We start from the raw sequence: 18,289 nt of genomic DNA, 5'->3' as shown, positions 1-18,289 counted from the left end.
TATCTGTATATGATTTTACACATGGGCTGAGACACCTTGTATACAGGGTGTCCCAGATCTGTGGACGATGCCGAAAATGATAGGTGGATTTAATCGAATTAAAACGAAAAGTCCTGTACCATTTTGAAAAATTCTCAATAGTTTTCAAGAAAAAAATTAATTTATGTACGCGTAAGAGCGACGAGGAAGCGTGGGCTGAGTGAGCGCGACAGACGACAGTGCCATTTCTAGTCATTCGCCTGTCGCGCTCACTCACGCGCAGCTTCCTTGTCGCTTTTACGCTTATACATTTTATATATTTTAATTTTTTTCTTGAAAACTATTGCGAATTTTTCAAAATAGTAAAGGACTTTTCGTTTTAATTCGATTAAATCTACCTATCATTCACGGCATCGTCCACTGATCTACTGATCTGGGACACCCTGTATATTAAATTATTAAGTTAAACCAAACATGAAACTTACCATTCTTTACTTGTGCTATACTTTTTATGTATTAAATCTGTTGGAATAATGTCCAACAATCTTTTTGTTATTACATCGGCTGCTGCATTAGACGCTGTACACACTAATACATTCCTCGTTGGAAATTTTTTGACAATCTATCAACAAAAAAGTAAAATAAAATAAAGAATTAAAAAAAAAATAAAGTTTACAAAAAATACATTACCAAATGTTAAGTATTAAATGCAATAAATTACTTGATATATAGTTTCCACTAGAGTTGCGGTCTTTCCAGTACCTGGTGGGCCAAAAATGATATAAGGTGCCGGATAAGCAGTTTTATTTAACTTATTTATTTATTTATACAAGAAGTTTTTAGAAGTAAACAAAACTTTATGTAGCAAAATTAATTGTATTAGAACGATTTTTAAAAATTATCAATTTTGATAATGCGCGTATACAGGGCGATTTAAAATAAGTATATAGTGCCTGAAGGTACGTATTCTAGAAAAAATTCTAAGACGATTTTTCCTTTTGCAAAAATTTATCTGAAGCCTAGTTTCCGAGTAAATAAATAAAACATTTAGCGTCTCACCGATCGGATACATGTGGTAGCCAGGGATGTCTCAATTTTCATTTAAAGCAAATGTAACATTAAGTACATTTTTTAATACTTCTTGTTTTAAAAAATTTTTACACAATTGAATCAAACAATGCATTAATTTTGGATGCAAGAGATGTATTCTTGTTACAACTGCTTGAAAAAATATGTTAAATTTATTAAAGAATTGTAAAACATATTTTTAAAATAAGAATTTTGCCTTTAAGTCTATACTTTGCATAATACATAATAAGTTTTCAGTTAAACTCGATTTCTCATTCACAACCATGTCAGTCAAGAAATGTTTTATAGTATCCCAAGTCTCTAAAATTTCTTCAACGCACATATGACGAGAAAGCCATCGCGTTTTACATAATCTTAATAGTTTGTGGCTTGTTTCTTGAAAGCAGTCGCAAAATTCAAGAAAAATTGCTGAGCGCTTGGGACTACTATTAACATAATATAACGTTTTTTTAATAAAATTCTCGTAAACATAAGGTATTTTATAACATGCAGCATTTGCAATCAACGCAATAGAATGACATGGACATGAAAGAGTTAATATTTTTGAATTTATTTTTTCAAGCTGTGTTTTAAATGATAATTTTTTTCCTTTTATTACAGCTGCACTGTCGCATGATAAAGCAACAATGTTTTGAAATGGAATTGTTAATTTTCACATTTTTGTTTTGAAAGCATTAAATAATTTCTTTGCATTGAAATCTTTTGCATCTAAATTTATTAATTTTACTAATTGCGAATAAATATTTAGTGTTTTTGGATCAACGTATCGAACGTGAAACGTCATACATTTTTTATTTGTAATATCTGACGTTTTATCTAAAAAAATTGTAAATTTTGTATTTTGTAACGTTTCTACTATGCGATTTGTCTTGATTGAAGCTAAAACGTTCAAAATTATATTCAAACATTTTATCGCGCTTAATTTCATACTTTTCAAAACATCGGGATCTTTCCCTACACCTTGAAAATAATTCAAAATTATTTTGGCAGTATCAAATAAAATATTTTTATCGGCAATTAACGCGGCATATCAAATTTCCGCTATTTTTTTTTCGATTTTTGAAAGACAAAAATGTTTTTTAACGTCTATAAAGTGAAACAGCTACTTTAGCACAATCGAATAATTATAGTTTAAATTTTTAATTTAAATATTTGTGGCAGATCCCACCGACGTCGCACTCCGGATGACACTACCGGCTGCCTTGCCGACCGTCCAGCAAAGGAAACAATTACTCATACTGTGGCCTTTCTTTTAGCATTATTTATTTCGCGGTCTTTCTTTTAACAACCGTTTAGCAACGGCTAATCTCTCGAGACTTTCCCGGTCCATATTCTAAAGACATCGGTCTTGTAAGCTCGTTGCATCAGCCGAGCCCCCAGAGTTCTTCTGACTTTCATTGCGAGCGCATCGACGAGCTGTCGTCTTTCACGATACTTGTCATTTTTCGTTTTTTGTTCTCGCGTACTAGTCCGTGCATTTTTATCGAGTGTCTCAGTGTTTTAAGTACTGCATTTCGAAGCCTGGCCAGGCCACTTGCGAGCCCCATAGCGCCTTGCTACCGAACAGCTTCTTTCCGCCCTGCGAAACTCAGATAAGTCTGCAAATTGCGCCACGATCTATAACGGTCACGTTCTCGGTTCCTCGCATGAGAGGACCGTTTATTCCTTACTTTATAATATTATTTTCTTTGTTCATGTTTATTTGTTTGTAATTTCTTGCTTATATTTTATAAAATATATTTGATTGTTATTTTGTTACATAAGTGGTTGCCTTTCTGTTTTACTTGTGTGAATTTTGCTTAATTTTTAACCCTCCTTCTGCGCGACTTGTAGCACCGGCTGGACACCGTCAAAGTCCACATATTTAGTGCTCTTGTGTAGCTAAATAGCTAAATAGTTGCTTTATTGCGGATTTTGTTACTCCAGCCATTTTTGAAAAACCAATGGCCGTATTGACTTAAAATTATGCCCTGTGTGTCTCGTCCAGATGGAACTAAGTAGTAGCATGCCTGCACGCTCGTTGACCAACAGATTTTAAAGCACAAAATGAAAAAATCGGGTGGCTCCATCTCGCGGAGCTCGCTCATACGAGCTTGCCGATTTTCCGCGCGATCTTCATCAGTACAAAGCATGACACAAATCGCTTTAAAAAAGGGGATGGAATTCAGGGAAAAAAGGAGATGGATGGGCGTCCATCCGGACGAGACACCAGGCATAATTATAATCGAATTTTACAGGTAAGTTCGTTCAATTTATCAATTATGCCCTATGTGTCTCGTCCGGATGGAACTAAGTAGTTGTTCAAAGAATGCGATTTGTTGCAAGGAACCGGAACAGTTGTTTAATTGAGTATGTAATACAAATTAAGGGAATTTATAATAGTGAATACTGGAACAAAAACATAGTACTGCTATAAACAGCCGAGTACAAAAAAACCGAAAAAGAACTTTGAAATTAAGTAAGCAAAACCGCTCTGCTAAAATCTTCCGGGTTAAGAAGCGGCCTATTATAAGACTGGGCAAATACTCTGAATTCGCCAGTCCAGCCCGCAGCTCTCTTAATGATATCTGTAGAGACTTTTCTTAAAGCGACTACGGATGTTGCGGCGTGACGAGTGCTATGGGCAGAAAAAATCTTGGTATCTATACCACATTCTTCTAAAGACAAACGGATCCAGCGACTGATTATCTGAGAAGAGACTGATTTATGTGGCTTAGAAAAAGAAATAAAAAGAGAGTCACAAGACGAAGGTCGTAGATCCCTTGTGTATTTCAAGTAATGCTCCATAAGACGGACAATGCAAATATTTTCGTGGTTAGAGAAACGAGAAAAGGTGTCATAATTAACTGTTACGCAATCTTTTAACAGTTGTTTATTATAATAATTTATTTTTATATTTTATTTTTATATTTTAATTTATTATTTTATTTATTTAATTATATTATTTTTTATCATATTATATTATATTATATTATATTATATTATATTATATTTTATTTATTTATATATTTGGCTGTGTTGAAACGCTCTCAAGACAAAAGTCTCTACTCAGAATTTGTTGCGCCGTAAATTTTAATGTAAAACTCTTACTCTGTTTTGTTGCTCGAATGATACAACGATTTTTATATGTACACCAATAAATGCGGATTAATTTCATATAATTTTTTAATAGGTTTTTCTGTTTTTGTGAAGTCGTTATACTCGATCTAGCAATTGTCTTTACGCAACGTAATAGCAGTGTAATGACTTACTGATTCCGTTGTCAATCTTGTTCGCAGTAACGTTTTGTAATCAAAAAAACCCATTAGTTATAAATCACTTTTTTTATCTATAGGATTTGCAATTGTTCTTGTCAAATCTTGTAGCTTTAAAGATTTTGTTGCTGAGATATCGTAGGTACAAATATCAAATATTACAATAGAACCTAAATTTTTACATATTGTAATGTTACGTCAAGAGGATAATTATTTAACTCGATATAAATTTTCTTTCAAGAATAAAACTCTTTTTGTCGTCGACTCCAAAAAACGTTCTTTTCATTTTTGCGCCGTTAGATGATGCGGATAATTTATCGATCGATTCATTGTCAGTTTATTGACATGTCACTGACGTGTGAGGTTATTAGTGATATAAAAAACCGCCAAATATAAGCGCGCGAAATTAAAATTACTATAAAATGAATAAAATCACCCCCAAAACTAGACTCCCTAAAAAGAACATAAAATGTTTATTGTAATATTGAATTCGCGTAATTCTCAATCCTCCCAAGATTACCTTTTTTTTAAAAAAAGGTATAAAAAAGCGCCAAGTATAAGCGCGCAAAATGAAAATTGCTACAAAGTAAATAAAATTACAATCAAAACTAGATCCCCCAAAAGGGGGACTTTAATGTGAGAACGGGAGAGGAGGGGGGATTATGGGACGATGAAAATAAGGAAGAAAGGAAAAGGAAACACAGGATAAAAAAATTACAGGGGAAGGAAGAAAATTCTGTAAAATTCTGGAAGAAGCGGGATGGGGAATAGTCCATGAATGTACAAGGAGAGATAAGAGGGTGAGTGGACATATGTGGGGAGGAGAGGGAAAACAGTGATAGATTATGTGGTTAATAACGTGGAAACAAAAAGAGAAATCATAGAAATGAACGTGGGGGAGGAAGTGGATTCAGACCACTTGCCGTTAATATTGACGATAAAAGGGGAAGGAGGAAAGAGGAGAAGTTGTAAGTATGGAAAGAAAAAGAGTACGAGACTAGACTGGAGTGAGGAGAAGAGGAAAATATTCAGGGAAAAGTATGAAGAAAGAAGGGAAAGAGAAGATAAAATGGAGGAAAATTGGAAAAGTTTTAGTAAGGAATTAAAAAAAAACAAAGAAATTAGTAAAAAGAGAAATAAAAAAGGAGGTGGGGGAAAAACCCAAAGAAAGATGGTGGGATGAAGAATGTAGAAGAAAGAAATGTAAAGCTAAGGAAGAATTGCAAAAATGGAGAAAGGGGAAAGGGAGCGGGAAAAACTATAAAAAGGTGAAAGAAGAATATAAGAGGCTATGTGAGAAGAAAAAATTGCAAGAAAGGGTGAGGTGGGAGAAGGAAATAGAAAAGATTAGAACAGAGGAAGAAGTGTGGAAAATTGTAAACAAGGGCAGAAAAAGAGGAAGGAAATAGAAAAAAAAATAAAGATTGAAGAATGGGATGAATACTTTAGAGAGATTCTAGGTGGAGTGGAATGGAGAGTTGGAGGGGAATTGGGTAGAGAGAGAAAGGGGGATGTGGAAGAAGACATAGATAGAGAAGAATTTGAGAAAGTAATAAGAAAATTGAAAAAAGGAAAAGCAGCAGAGAGTGATGGAATTGAAAATGAGATCTGGAAATGGGGAGGGGGAGAAGTGTTACGTCAGGAGAATTATATTTTTATTAGATGGTTATTTGAAGGAAATCCTCAGGAAAGGAGGTATTCGTGGGTAAGGTAGGGAGTTGACGCACCACCGAATTTTGCGTGGGATTCGAGATTCGAATCCACGCTATTTTACACGCAGATTAAATATTCAAGAATTTCGGATTAAGATTGAGCGCGTAGTTGGTTTTTTTTTTAGAGAAAGGAGGTGAATCCTTATTCTCTGGGATAGAACCAGGCGTGATTATTTGCTTATGGAGGATAATGAGGGTAATTATTAAATGATTAACTCAGAATTTTCAAAACAAAATTAACAAATTTAATACTAATCATTACGTTTAAAATTATAAAAAAGATTGATTGTTTTGGCAGGCAGAATTTACAATTTTAACATTAGTTGTTTCGATTTAAAATATAAAAATAAATTCAACGTTCTGGCAGAAAAAATTAAGAAATAAGAAAATGATTTAAATCTAATTAATAAGTATAAGTTTAACATTGTAATAAAAACCGAGTGTATTTACAGAAATGACTGTGTGTGTGTATGTGTATATGTATAAATGTCTTTTAACAAAATATGACGGAGAATCAATCCAGCGTGATCTCCTCGATTTCCATCACCCTCGCTGTAGTTCTCGGGAAAACGAGATCGACTAGGCGCATCGGGGCCAGGAAAGGAACTTCCACCCCGGAGTAATGAATAAAAATATGAGAATCAGGAGCAGAACGTGCGCCTGTCTTCTGATCTCCTCGAGTTCAATATGGTCGGGGCTGATGGGGTAGGCCCTTTCCGAAACAGGATCTGTCCACGGAGTACAGACCCTGCGTAGGAGCTTCAGGAGAGGGTCTCTAACCTCTCTTGGTTCCGGATGCTCCTCGAGAACCTCAATACTCGGGACGTGAGATGGAGGTTGATCGGGGAAGTCTACTTCTGGGAGAGAGATGGATTCATCTTCGCCCAGAGAGTCAGCTTCCTCGGGTTCAAACGGAAAAGGACGCGTTGAGAGAGGAGAGGAACAGGCTCGTGGCTCACCTCCGGGAAAACGTGGTTCGAAGATGAGGATGAATTCGGAGTATACGATGGAGTCGTGGGGCGGAATTGTTCCGATCCCGGCTCCGTGGACTGGTTTGAGAGATTAAGATCGCCGGCCGATGTTTCGAGTTGGATGTTAGGACATTCCTCGGGCGGGATATATCCGAATAAAGGCTCCGAGTCTCCGTGGATAGGCGACGGTGGCGGAGGGCCTGGACGTGGAGACCACGGTCTCTCTTCGTTGCGCGCAGAAGAAACAAACACCTCCTCGCTTGGCGCCGCCGCGAGCAGATATTGAATAAAGAAACGGCAGACCAACTCCCTCAGATTCCGTATCTGTTTATTTCTTCGCGCCCGGCTCTTCTTAATCGTTTTCTTATTATTGGATTCCACTAAAATTTGTATTTTAATTTTATTTGAACAGAATTTTACGAGATTAACAAAGAAAGGGGCGAAGGAGACTCGTCACCGACGATTTCCAAAGCTTTTAACTCATCCATGAATGAATCTCCGTAGTTCATTTCTGGCGAGAATCGCTTGCCGATTCCTTAGCCGTGGATAGTCGCCAAACTTTCAGCAATATTCTGCGGCGTGAACCACCGTAAATTGCTGGTTATTCGACAGCGTATCTTATCCGATATTCGGAAGCAGATTTTCTCACACATTCGATTTACCACGGAATCCAACGGACAGAATCAAAACTCCGGAACTTCGACTCGGACATTCCTTCTCTCTTTGATTGAAATTAAAGAACACTTGATTAAAACAATACATTTAGTGGAATCAATTTTCGCGACAATACATAATGAATCGTTGAGACTTACTTTTAGGAGATCTTCTCGATGCTTCTTCTGCGATCTTGCACTGAGTGACACTCACGATAGTTTTACAGAAACTTATGCGGCTGTAACTGGGATGCAAGAGAGCATGCTCCGCCAAAACACAAGATTTTATATGCTTTGAAAAGGGGAGGACTATTCCCGAATTTTCACTTTTCTGAAACTCAAATCTTTTATTTGCTGAGCTTGTTCCTCCACTTTTCCTATCTTACAATTATTGGGCATTCGCACCCCATCTCTTCTCTATTTTCTTAAACTTCTAAGTTTTCGCCCGTAGTTTCTAGATTTTGGTGAGGAGTTCCCGAGATCCATTGGTTTTTAGGAATTAGATGTCTACAAGATACTTCCGCTTCAAGGAGTTATCTTTTTCGAGTTTTCCAGAATTTTATTATTATTTTTAAAGAGAGATGCTAAGGAAATTTCTACCATCCGTACGACGCATTGTTACCTGATTTTATTGCTTTGTCTGGACCACATACTCCGGTAATCACGGGCTTCTCACGCCCTTGGTTTTTCTAAGACTCAGGATTTATGTGCAATTACATTTTTAAGAAAAAGTTTTTTTTTTCCTGTGATGGACAGGCTATCAGAGTTGAAATATTTATGAGCTTTTAGGTTTTGATTTTTTTGTTATGTCTAGATAAATTCCTTTTGTCTGGTTTTCGTTGGTGCCCGTTTACAATTTGTTGCATGTTTTTTATGCTTTCACGCAACAACTTGTTTCGGAATATGTTAATGTTTTATGAATTGTCTTTCTGGAAGGTTCTGAAGTTTTCTTTTGTATTACAATGGACTACGGTCTACCTTCTCCTTAACTAAATTTTCTAATATATGTCGAAAAAAAGAGACGCGGAGTCGGAGACGTAACAATTATAACAAAAATTTTATTTCAGATTTACTAATGAAAATGTAATTGTCACAACATTGAGTAAAGTTAAAGCCGGAAGTGACTTTCAATTACAATCGATGTCTGCTCTTGTTAGTAAAATTTCTAGTCAGGCATTTTTTTTGCAAATACTTAAGATTATTGTGCAAATAAGAGAAGCTGTGCGCTTAGCAAGCACCAAAAAAACATGTATGCATAAATAACGTTATTATAATTTATTTCAGCAATATATTTTTTATATTTTACGATGTTTAGCATATTTACTAATTAAAAAAAAAATTTTTTTAAGCTAATCAAACAACGGAGGCAGCCATGGATATGAGCACAACAAGCAATGCATCAGAAACCAGTAACTTTTATACTTTTAAATTTATTTTTAATTAAATTTTTTTATATTTAATATTAATATATTTTGTTATAGCTGCCACCATTGCGGACACTGATGTTTCTATGAATACAACGCAAACAACAAGTACTTTAATTCTTGATAATGCAAAAACGTTGTTCTCTCGCAACGGTAAGTCGAGCACATTAATCATCATTATTATAATATATTTGTTCTTATATTTTAATTTTTGTTCTTTTTTTTTTTTTTTTTTTGAAGAGAAAGCCACACTTCCATTGTTAAGTGAGAGTTTAGTATTAGGTAACTTGTGGGAAACCCTTAGTGCTTGCTTACTTGAATTAGAATATACTCCTGATCATCATGCCGTTCTTGTTTTACAGGTAAATTAATTTAAATCTAAAATTTTAATTGAATTAAAAAAAATCGTTATTGAATCATTTTTAATTATTATATGTACGATATAAATACATGCTTTATAATATTACAGCATGCGGTGGAAGCGTTCTTCTTAGTGCACTCGTCTTGAAGTACGTCTTGAGATCGCGACAGTCGTCTGGGAGCGACTACCGAGAATCGAGAAGTGATATCAGACTTAGCACCAGTCTCTCCGATATATTTAGATAATGAAGGTACTTCTCAATCGGAAACATCTTCGATTCATGCTTCGTGGGACACGAATATTACACCAATTTCGCAGACAAAAATATTGCCACCGGATCAACTAAAGTTCCTCAAATTTGCTGGTATGTATTAATCTCGGTATTAATTAATAAATGAATATCAGTTGCTATTAAAAGTAAGCTAATTTAATGTAATAATGTGTTTTTTTCGTACAGAAACACACAAAACTGTGCTTAACCAAATTCTACGGCAAACTACACACTTACAATTAGTAAACGGGCCATTTTCTGTATTATTGGATCATACAAGGGTGTTAGACTTTGATGTGAAAAGACGTTACTTTAGAACGGAACTTGAACGAATAAACTTTTATATGTTAAAAAATAAATTTGAAATTTACGTTCGTAGAGGCCACGTTTTTGAGGTTTATTTATGAAGCTTCGTCGAAAAAATACTGATACATGGAAAAATTGTTTTTACATCGTTTTTGAAGGTAAAATTTGCTAATGTTAGTAGTAGGTAGGCATAGCCGCAGTTACACACGGTTAATCTATCTCCGGGTAGACACTAAAGCTCAAGATACAAGTCTTCTTCCATTGCGATTGCCATATTTTTAACTGGGAGCGCTCAGAGCATCGATTGTCGGTCCAATTATACTTTTTTTTTTATATTACTTTTTCTTTTTGTCGGGAAGAGCAGCGGAAATAATTGACGCGATAATCAACGAATCATCGCTCTTTTATATCCGTGTAATGACCAGGTGTTAATAAAATGTACCATGACAGAACGTTGAAAATTTTTTATACTGCACGTTTTTTTTTTGTTTTTTTTTCTTTTCTAGTGCATCTTCCGGTTAAAGATTGCAAAAATTAAATCCGGAATTTTTTTTTACTTGAGATTAATGTGTTTTAAGAGCGAATTAAATGGAAAAGGATATTTGTTTTTGTATTAATTCTGGAATATTTATTATTAATTATAATTAATTATACACTCTGGTTTTACACATTTTGTTAATAATTAATTTATTTATATTACACACCGCGATACTATTTTATTTGCTGCACTTAACTTTCGTGCATTTCTATGTTCCGGCCGGACGCTCAGCTTAACACTTCGCTCTGGAGCACACCCCCTTTTACGGCAGCAACTTTTCTTCTCGCGTTTTTATCATTAATTCTTTTTTATTTTGGATTTTTTTACGCTTTTATAAAATTATATAAATTTTATAAATACTTGAGTACTAAAATGTACTTTAAATTCTAAAAGGCGAAGGACAAGATGCAGGAGGATTGTTGCAAGAGTGGTACGTCATTATTTTGAGAGAGATCTTCAACCCAATGTATGCTTTGTTTACTGTCAATCCTGGCGATCGAGTAACATACATGATAAATTTATCATCGCATTGTAATCTTAACCATTTGTCTTATTATAAATTTGTGGGTCGAATAATTGGTGGGTTTTATTCTATCGTCACCAAAAACTTATTAGAGCCAGATGATTTCACTATGTATCTTGAAACTTTTTCTTTTTGTAGCTAAGGCTATTTATGATAATAAACTGTTAGAGTGTTACTTTACACATAATTTCTATAAACATATACTTGGCATACTTGTAAAACATACTGATATGGAAAGCGAAGATTATAGTTTTTACAAAGAATTAGTTTATTTAACAAAACATAATATTTCCGATTTGGGTTATGAACTAACATTCTCTACAGAGGTAAGAGAAAAGAACAATTATTTTTACGTAATTTTTTTTAAATTGTTTTTTAATTTCTAGTAGTAGTAGTAGTAGTAGATTTGTGGGTGTGACTGTGTGAGTTCCTTTTGGTCACTTAGATCCTTTTGGATCGTCTGTGACTCCCCACTGTTTCACCGAGGGTGTATCTTTGTCCTCAGCCCAGCATGATTTGCCAGGCTTATCAGACTGTTCACTCTCGCTTCTCTGAGCTGTCCCGGGTCTGTAAACATTTTTTTCCAGGATAGATATCGTTTTACCGCCAGTACTGGACAGTGACACAGTATGTGTATACTGTCCTCGTTTTCTTCCTTGCATAGCCTGCACTTATAATGCTCCACTATGCCTAGGTTATGCAGATGCGCCCTGAGGGTTCCGTGCTCTGTTAATAGACCGATCGCTATTCTCAGTTTTTGTCTGCTCATTACCAGGAGTTTTCTTGTCCTCTCTGGTTTGGGTTGTTCCATCAGGAGCTTTGCCTGCCGGCATCCCGGTTCGTTTTTCCACGACTCTCGGTGCCTTTTCTCAAGCAGCTTTCTGATTATCCTTTTTTCCATAACAAAAGGGACGTACACGTTCCGCCCTGCAGGTTCTATTAAAGTTCCCTGCTTGGCGAGCTCGTCAGCCACCTCGTTGCCATGTATGCCCTGATGTCCAGAAATCCATACTAGGGTGACTTTATTAGTCTCCCCCAGCTTGCTTAGTGTCCTCATGCAGCTCCAGACCGTCATCGAGTTTGTGCTTTGCTTTATTAAAGCATTAATTGCTGCTCTGCTATCTGAGCAGATGTATATTTTTTTGCTGCTGGTTTGATCAGCAATCTGTATTTGCGAGCACTCGGCGATTGCTTTTACCTCGGCTTGAAAGACCGTGGCGTATTCTTCTAGAGGCAGGCTGGATCTATGTTTCTTCGTGGGTTCATAAATTCTTGCCCCATGGCGGTTGTCTTTTCCCGAGCCGTCTGTAAACCATACATCAGGTCTTAGTCCGTTCAGAAAGTCTGCTTTCCTCCACTGTTCCCTGGAAGGTATGATTACCTCTGCGGTTCTCCCTTCCTGGTATTTCCTGGGGATTCTGTCCTGTTTATACATGAAAGGAGGGCTGTTTAGGAAGCCGAGCGTTGTATGGCCAGTCTCAGCATCCCATCCACTCTTTCTGACAGTGCAGTCTATATGCCGTTTGTCTGGCGTTGTGAATGATTAGCTGGTCCAGAGGGGAAATACATAGCGCTACTTGTAGCGCTGTCGTGGGTGTCGTTTTTTGAGTCCCTACTGCAGCCCTCAGGTAACTTCCCTGTAGGCTCTTCAGTAGGTTCTTCGTCTCCACTTTTCCCACTCTGGGCCACCATACCACTGCTGCGTATATAAGTCTGGGTAATAGCACGGCTTGGTACAGCCATAATGCCACCCTCGGCTTGAGGCCCCAGGATTTTCCTAGTGCCTTTCTACAGGCTCAAAAAGCCGTGTAAAAGTTTTTCCTTTTGTCCTCCAAATGGAGTTTCCAGCTCAGTTTCGTATCTAGTAAAACTCCCAGGTATTTCACCGAGGTTACGACGTTTAATTTTTTTCCCCTCAGTTTTAAAGGCTTGATGGGTTCCGGTTTGTATTTTCTGGTGAATATTATGGCTGAGGTCTTCTCGGGATTGACCGTCAGTCCCTTAGCCTGACACCAGTTTTGTGTGATCTTGAGTGTTCTTTCTATGAGCTTCCCAAGGATCGGTAGAAATTTTCCTCTTGCTATTATGGCTATGTCGTCTGCATAGTCATAGGTGAGGATTCCCGCTGCTTCTAGTTTGCTTAGCAGTTTGTTTACCACAATGCTCCACAGCAGTGGAGAAAGCACTCCTCCCTGTGGGCATTTTTTTGTGGGTGTTCCTTGGACTGATATTTCCCCATGCTCAACGTTCAGTCTCCTGTTCGCAAGCATACTCTGGGTCCAGTCAATTAGTGCCTCTGATATTCCATGTTTGGTCAGTGCTTTTTGTATCACTTTATATGAGGTGCTGTCGAAAGCTCTCTCAATGTCCAAGAAGACTCCCAATGCGTAGCCCCAGCTGTTCCTCCATCCGTCCCACTAGTCGGTGCAGTGCCGTTTCCGTCGACCTGCCCTCCCTGTAGGCGTATTGACAGGGGGCCAGCGGGTTTGGATCAATGGCCCTCTTTTCAGATATCCATCAATCAGTCTCTCCAGTGTTATTAAAACAAAGGAGGTCAAGCTGATGGGTCTGTAATCTTTGGCTACTATGTGCCCGTTTCTCCCCGGCTTGAGTATGAAAACTACTCTAGTTCCTCCCCAAGCTTTTGGAACGTATCTCAGGGCTATACTAGCCCTGAGTATTTTTGTCAGTGGTCCCATCAGCACCCCCAGACCCTTTTGTAGTAGGGCCGGAAATATGCCGTCTGGTCCCGCTGCTTTATAAAAACCGAATAAATTTATTGCCCATTCTATTCCCTTAGGGTATACGATCTTGGCTGCCAGTGACTATTCCCTGGGTTTGTGGATGTCCCTAGGCTTTTCTTTTGTGCAGCCTGTCTTATTTTGACTCGTTTGGAAACCCGGAAAGTGAACTTTTATTAAGTGTGTTAATGTGCTTTGCACATTATCCGTGAATTCGTTATTTGGTAGCTTTATACAGTCCAAATGCGATTTTTTATTCGTGCTGAGGATTTTGCTTAGTCTCGAGGCCTCTACTGTTTTTTCGATACTTTAACAATATTCCTTCCAGCTTTTGCGTTTGGCTTTGATAATGGCTTTGCTGTATTTCCTTTGGGCTTGCCTAAAGCTCTCCCAGTGGGCAGCTCGTCCAGTGCTTTTTGCCTTATTGAAGAGACGTCTTGTGGTCGACCTGAGCTCTTCCAGCTTTTGGTTCCATGGGACTTTGGTCTTACCATTCCTTTGTTTCTCCGGGCAGTTGTTCTCATAAGCCTTGGTTATTACCTCCTCAAGGCTCTGTGCTGCTTTGTTTAAATTATTTTTAGTCTGGAATCTGGTTGGGATCCTGGTTACTTGGGCAGTTAATTCCGCCCTGTAGTTCTTTCACCTGGTTTGCCTCGGGTTCTTTTCCCATGTTATCTCCGTTTTCGCTTGCAGGGTGTAGCGTATGCTTCGGTGGTCCAATTCCGAAGGTTTATTTAAGACCCTCCAGTCTCTCACCAAGCTCGCCAGATCACCCGTGCAAAGCGTAATATCAATAACTTTTTGTCTCCTTCAGTCCATGAATGTAAAGTCATTGCCTCGGTTGAAAATGATCAGCTCTGACCGAACAATGAATTCATGTAAGTTTTCTCCCCTTGGGTTGATATCCGTGCTTCCCCAACTTAAGTGATGGGAGTTTGCGTCTCAACCCAAGAGTATTTTACATTTTTCGGTCCTGGCCATTTCAACCAGTTTACTCATACTTTCCTGCGGCGGTGGTTCCGGGGAGTTGTAGGGCATGTAGACTGACCCAATGTACAATTCCTTGGTTTTCCCGTTGATGTTGCAAGGTCCGATCCGTATCACCGTCTGGTTTTTGTCGCTGACCTGTGGAACTAAAATCACATTAAGTTCTTTTATCAAAATACAAGTTCTAGGCTTGGTGCTTGAGCGGGCATAATATAATTTGCCACATTCTCCCAAGCCTTTTACAGCATTATTTATAAGCTAAGACTCTTGTATCAATGCTATATCTGTTTGCATTATAGCCATGCTCCTGGCTAAGATCGCCGAGGCGCCTTTGCTATGGTGCAAGTTGATTTGGGTTATTGGGAAGCCGAGCCCGGCCATTTCTAAGCCGGTCCAGCCTCCCCAATCGTCTTTCTCCTCTCGTCAGGACTCTCCTTGCGGTTTTTGTCAAGCAGCTTTACAACCGCTTGACCCGTCCCGCAGAAGGGCCTGAACCTGCAGACTTTCAGTGCCTCGAGGGATGTCCCCCCCACCAGGCAAGCGAAATGGGAGCCTGTTTCGTTTCCCCTCTCGCTCCCCCGGGTGACGAGCCACTTCACGGTTCTGAGATCCTTGTTCTGTCTGTTTAGGAGCCTCAAGGCTTCCTGGGCAGACAGCTTCGGTTTCTCTACGTGCACCACCAGGCGATGGCGCTTTGAAAGCTCCCCCACCGGCAGCACACGCAGAGGTCCCGCCTTCAACTTGAAGCTCAAGGCCTGGCTTTTCAGCCAGTTCCCGGTTTCCTCGTCGGTGCAAGCGAACACGAGGGCCCCGTCCCTCTCCCATGACCCGGAAAAGGTCGGGGCCCTCGTGCCCTCCGGAAGCTGGAGGATGCTCTCCCAGATCACTTTCCTGATCCGGGCGACCTCCTTAGCCCCCAACTTCTTGTCAGAATAGCCTTCTAATACGAAGGGTAACCTGACAATTCCCCTGGCTGCCTGGGCATGTAATCCCTGGTCAGTGACCTTAGATCTCTTGCCCCGGCAGTCATTGGGACTGGGAGTCGTGTGGTCCGACCTGGTCCATTTGCACGTCCTAGGCCGGGCTCCACCACCCCCCCCTTTTCCTGAGCAGCTGTGGTTGATCCAGGGGAGTCACTTACTGCTCCCCCTGCAGCTGCTTCTTCAAGCGGCGCCTCACAAGCCCCGCTTTTCTTATTTTTGGTTTTGAGACGGTCTTCCGAGGGTCCCGCCCCATCCCCAAAGTTATTCTCCGATTAAAGGCTCTCTTCCGAGGCCCCGCCCTGGAAGGTGTTATCTATATTTAAATTTTGTAATTCGTTCGGTTCCATATAGTTTCCACGAGTGACGCGGAAGCGCGGTATCACCCGGGCAGAGCCGCGTTGCCCGGGGCTTGGCTTCTTACTCGTGGATTTCGCCCGGTGTTCAGGAGTGACCGTTCAAGACGCAGCTCCCCCTGCGCCACGCAGCCCTCGGCACGGTCCGAACACCTTGGCTTGGGTGAGCCACTCCTTGGTCACCGGTAGCACAACCCGCCCCACGTCTTCACATTCATTTATACTCTCCTCGCGGAGAGTCCCATGCACCGAGGAGAGCCCGTTTATAGGGATCCTCTTCAGTCATATTCGGGGCGGACTAAGCCGATACAGCAGAGTACGCCCCGTTAGCTCTTTTATTCGCCGTGAGGCAGGCGACGGAATCCCGTCCGTCACCAAACTAGTTGATTTTTTCCGTTCTCCCGGCTAAGCCCACTCACCAACGGCAAGGTCTCGTGGCTCTCAGAGTGGGTTTTAATTTCTAAATATATTGTTTTTTTTGTTATATATGTTTTTAGGTTAACGAATCTGGCGTCAATGACGTGCGAGATTTAATACTAAATGGACGTAATATAGATGTTACAGAAGAGACCAAACTCGAATATATTAGGCTCGTATGTCAAATGAAAGCAATTTGTAAACAGTAAGTAAATTTAAAATTCTTTAATAAATTTATTACAATTCGCTCTGATCTAATCTATAATTTGCTTTAACGTAACCACTGTTTAATTGCATTCTTATTATTGTATTTTAAATCTCTCTTTACAGATTAAATGCATTCTTGGAAGGGTTTTATGATATTATACCTAAACGACTGATCTCTATATTTAATGAAAAAGAACTTGAACTATTGATCAGCGGCTTGCCTAATATAGATATCGAGGACCTTAAAGCAAACACCGAGTATCATAAATATACTGCTACATCTTTACAGGTACATTAAAAAAAATTTAATTTTGGAATTTTTGTTTATTTTTTTTCTATTTTATTTAAAAAAAATTTGAGTTATTTCATGTTTTACCATTCCTCCCCCCACTCTCTCAACAGATTCAATGATTCTGGCGTGCATTACGAGGTTTTGATCAAGCAGATTATGCAAAGTTCTTACAATTTGTTACTGGTACGTCCAAAGTGCCGTTACAAGATTTTGCTGCGTTAGAAGGCATGAACGGCGTACAAAAGTTCCAAATTCACAGAGAGGACAGATCAACAGACAGACTACCATCTGCCCGTACTTGGTAATTATATAAAGGAATTATATGCATTGTTTGAAACGTTTAAGTATAAATAAATTTTATTACGGCAAAATAATACAAAATTACATTAAAACTGTATTGTTTAATTAGTTTCAACCAGCTGAATCTGCCAGTGTACGAGACATGTGATAAACTACGTACAAATTTACTCAAGGCGATTCACGAATGCAGCGAAGGATTTGGATTTGCATAAGCTTGTTGGAACGCTGTTGTCACATATTGTAGCAGTTTATCATACATGTTTTGTCCTGCCTGTTCAGAGTAAACATTAAACGAGAACTCGCTCCTGTATAATTACGCGTTCATACGTTCATGCGTCCAATAGGAGAAATTAAACAATTAGATTGGCTCATTTTTTTATGATTCATTGTTGATTTTACTTTAACATTGTACAGTGTTACTTTAATACATTAATACATATATTGTTTAATAATTAATTTAACAAAAAAAATTGATTTATTGTCTTACTAAAATATTCGGACATTAAATTATAATAAAATAAAATTAATGTTTTTTATAAAAATAAAAATAAAATTAATATTTCGTTGGATAACCTTCTTGATCTAATACATATTTTAACCTTTTAGACATATTTAAACAAATTTTTTGCAAGTATTGCAAGTATCTCTTTCTTTTAAACAGAGCGCAGGATCAATCGCGAGGTGATTCTGGATAGTACTCAATAAGATCGAAAACGGGCGGACAACCGACCGGATGAGGAATCAGTGACGTTACGCCGGTCTCGCGGGCGAAGGAAATTTGCGGAGAAGCTTAAGAATATATGTTTTCACTGTTGCGTCACGCTTACCGAAGCGTTGCTTAATTATCTTCCCCAAGTAATGGCAGGATAATTCAATAGCGCCGTCTGATAATTATCGATTCCATTAGCTAAATGTACTATAAAAATCG

The 18,289-nt window shown here is 38.6% G+C and overlaps 3 protein-coding genes and 1 pseudogene across 3 annotated transcripts; 3 read left to right on the top strand and 1 right to left on the bottom strand.

Annotated features, from left to right (window-relative positions):
• The first annotated feature begins 8,348 nt into the window (after positions 1-8,348).
• LOC139111826 (E3 ubiquitin-protein ligase HUWE1-like) lies at positions 8,349-11,308 on the top strand. The gene is made up of 4 exons (XM_070672355.1): positions 8,349-8,907; positions 9,008-9,067; positions 9,140-9,444; positions 9,552-11,308. Exons 1-4 carry the CDS (start codon positions 8,799-8,801, stop codon positions 9,588-9,590), a joined length of 513 nt encoding a protein of 170 aa, XP_070528456.1. The 5' UTR covers positions 8,349-8,798; the 3' UTR covers positions 9,591-11,308.
• On the top strand, positions 9,688-11,547 carry LOC139111734 (E3 ubiquitin-protein ligase HUWE1-like). The gene is made up of 6 exons (XM_070672203.1): positions 9,688-9,693; positions 9,762-9,807; positions 9,901-10,109; positions 10,952-10,988; positions 11,220-11,407; positions 11,527-11,547. The coding sequence occupies exons 1-6, from the start codon at positions 9,688-9,690 to the stop codon at positions 11,545-11,547; spliced, it is 507 nt and encodes a 168-aa protein (XP_070528304.1).
• A 12-nt stretch (positions 11,548-11,559) lies between these two features.
• On the bottom strand, positions 11,560-13,780 carry LOC139111733 (uncharacterized). The gene is made up of 4 exons (XM_070672202.1): positions 13,706-13,780; positions 12,968-13,498; positions 12,649-12,869; positions 11,560-12,580 (listed from the first exon to the last, which is right to left on the bottom strand). The coding sequence occupies exons 1-4, from the start codon at positions 13,778-13,780 to the stop codon at positions 11,560-11,562; spliced, it is 1,848 nt and encodes a 615-aa protein (XP_070528303.1).
• Positions 13,781-15,110: 1,330 nt separating this feature from the next.
• Positions 15,111-17,937, top strand: LOC139111732 (E3 ubiquitin-protein ligase SMURF2-like; annotated as a pseudogene).
• Positions 17,938-18,289: the final 352 nt, after the last annotated feature.

The sequence above is a fragment of the Cardiocondyla obscurior genome, linkage group LG25 (genome assembly GCF_019399895.1).
Source record: "Cardiocondyla obscurior isolate alpha-2009 linkage group LG25, Cobs3.1, whole genome shotgun sequence".
Lineage (NCBI taxonomy): Eukaryota > Metazoa > Arthropoda > Insecta > Hymenoptera > Formicidae > Cardiocondyla > Cardiocondyla obscurior.
This window is presented reverse-complemented; position numbering and strand designations above follow the sequence as displayed.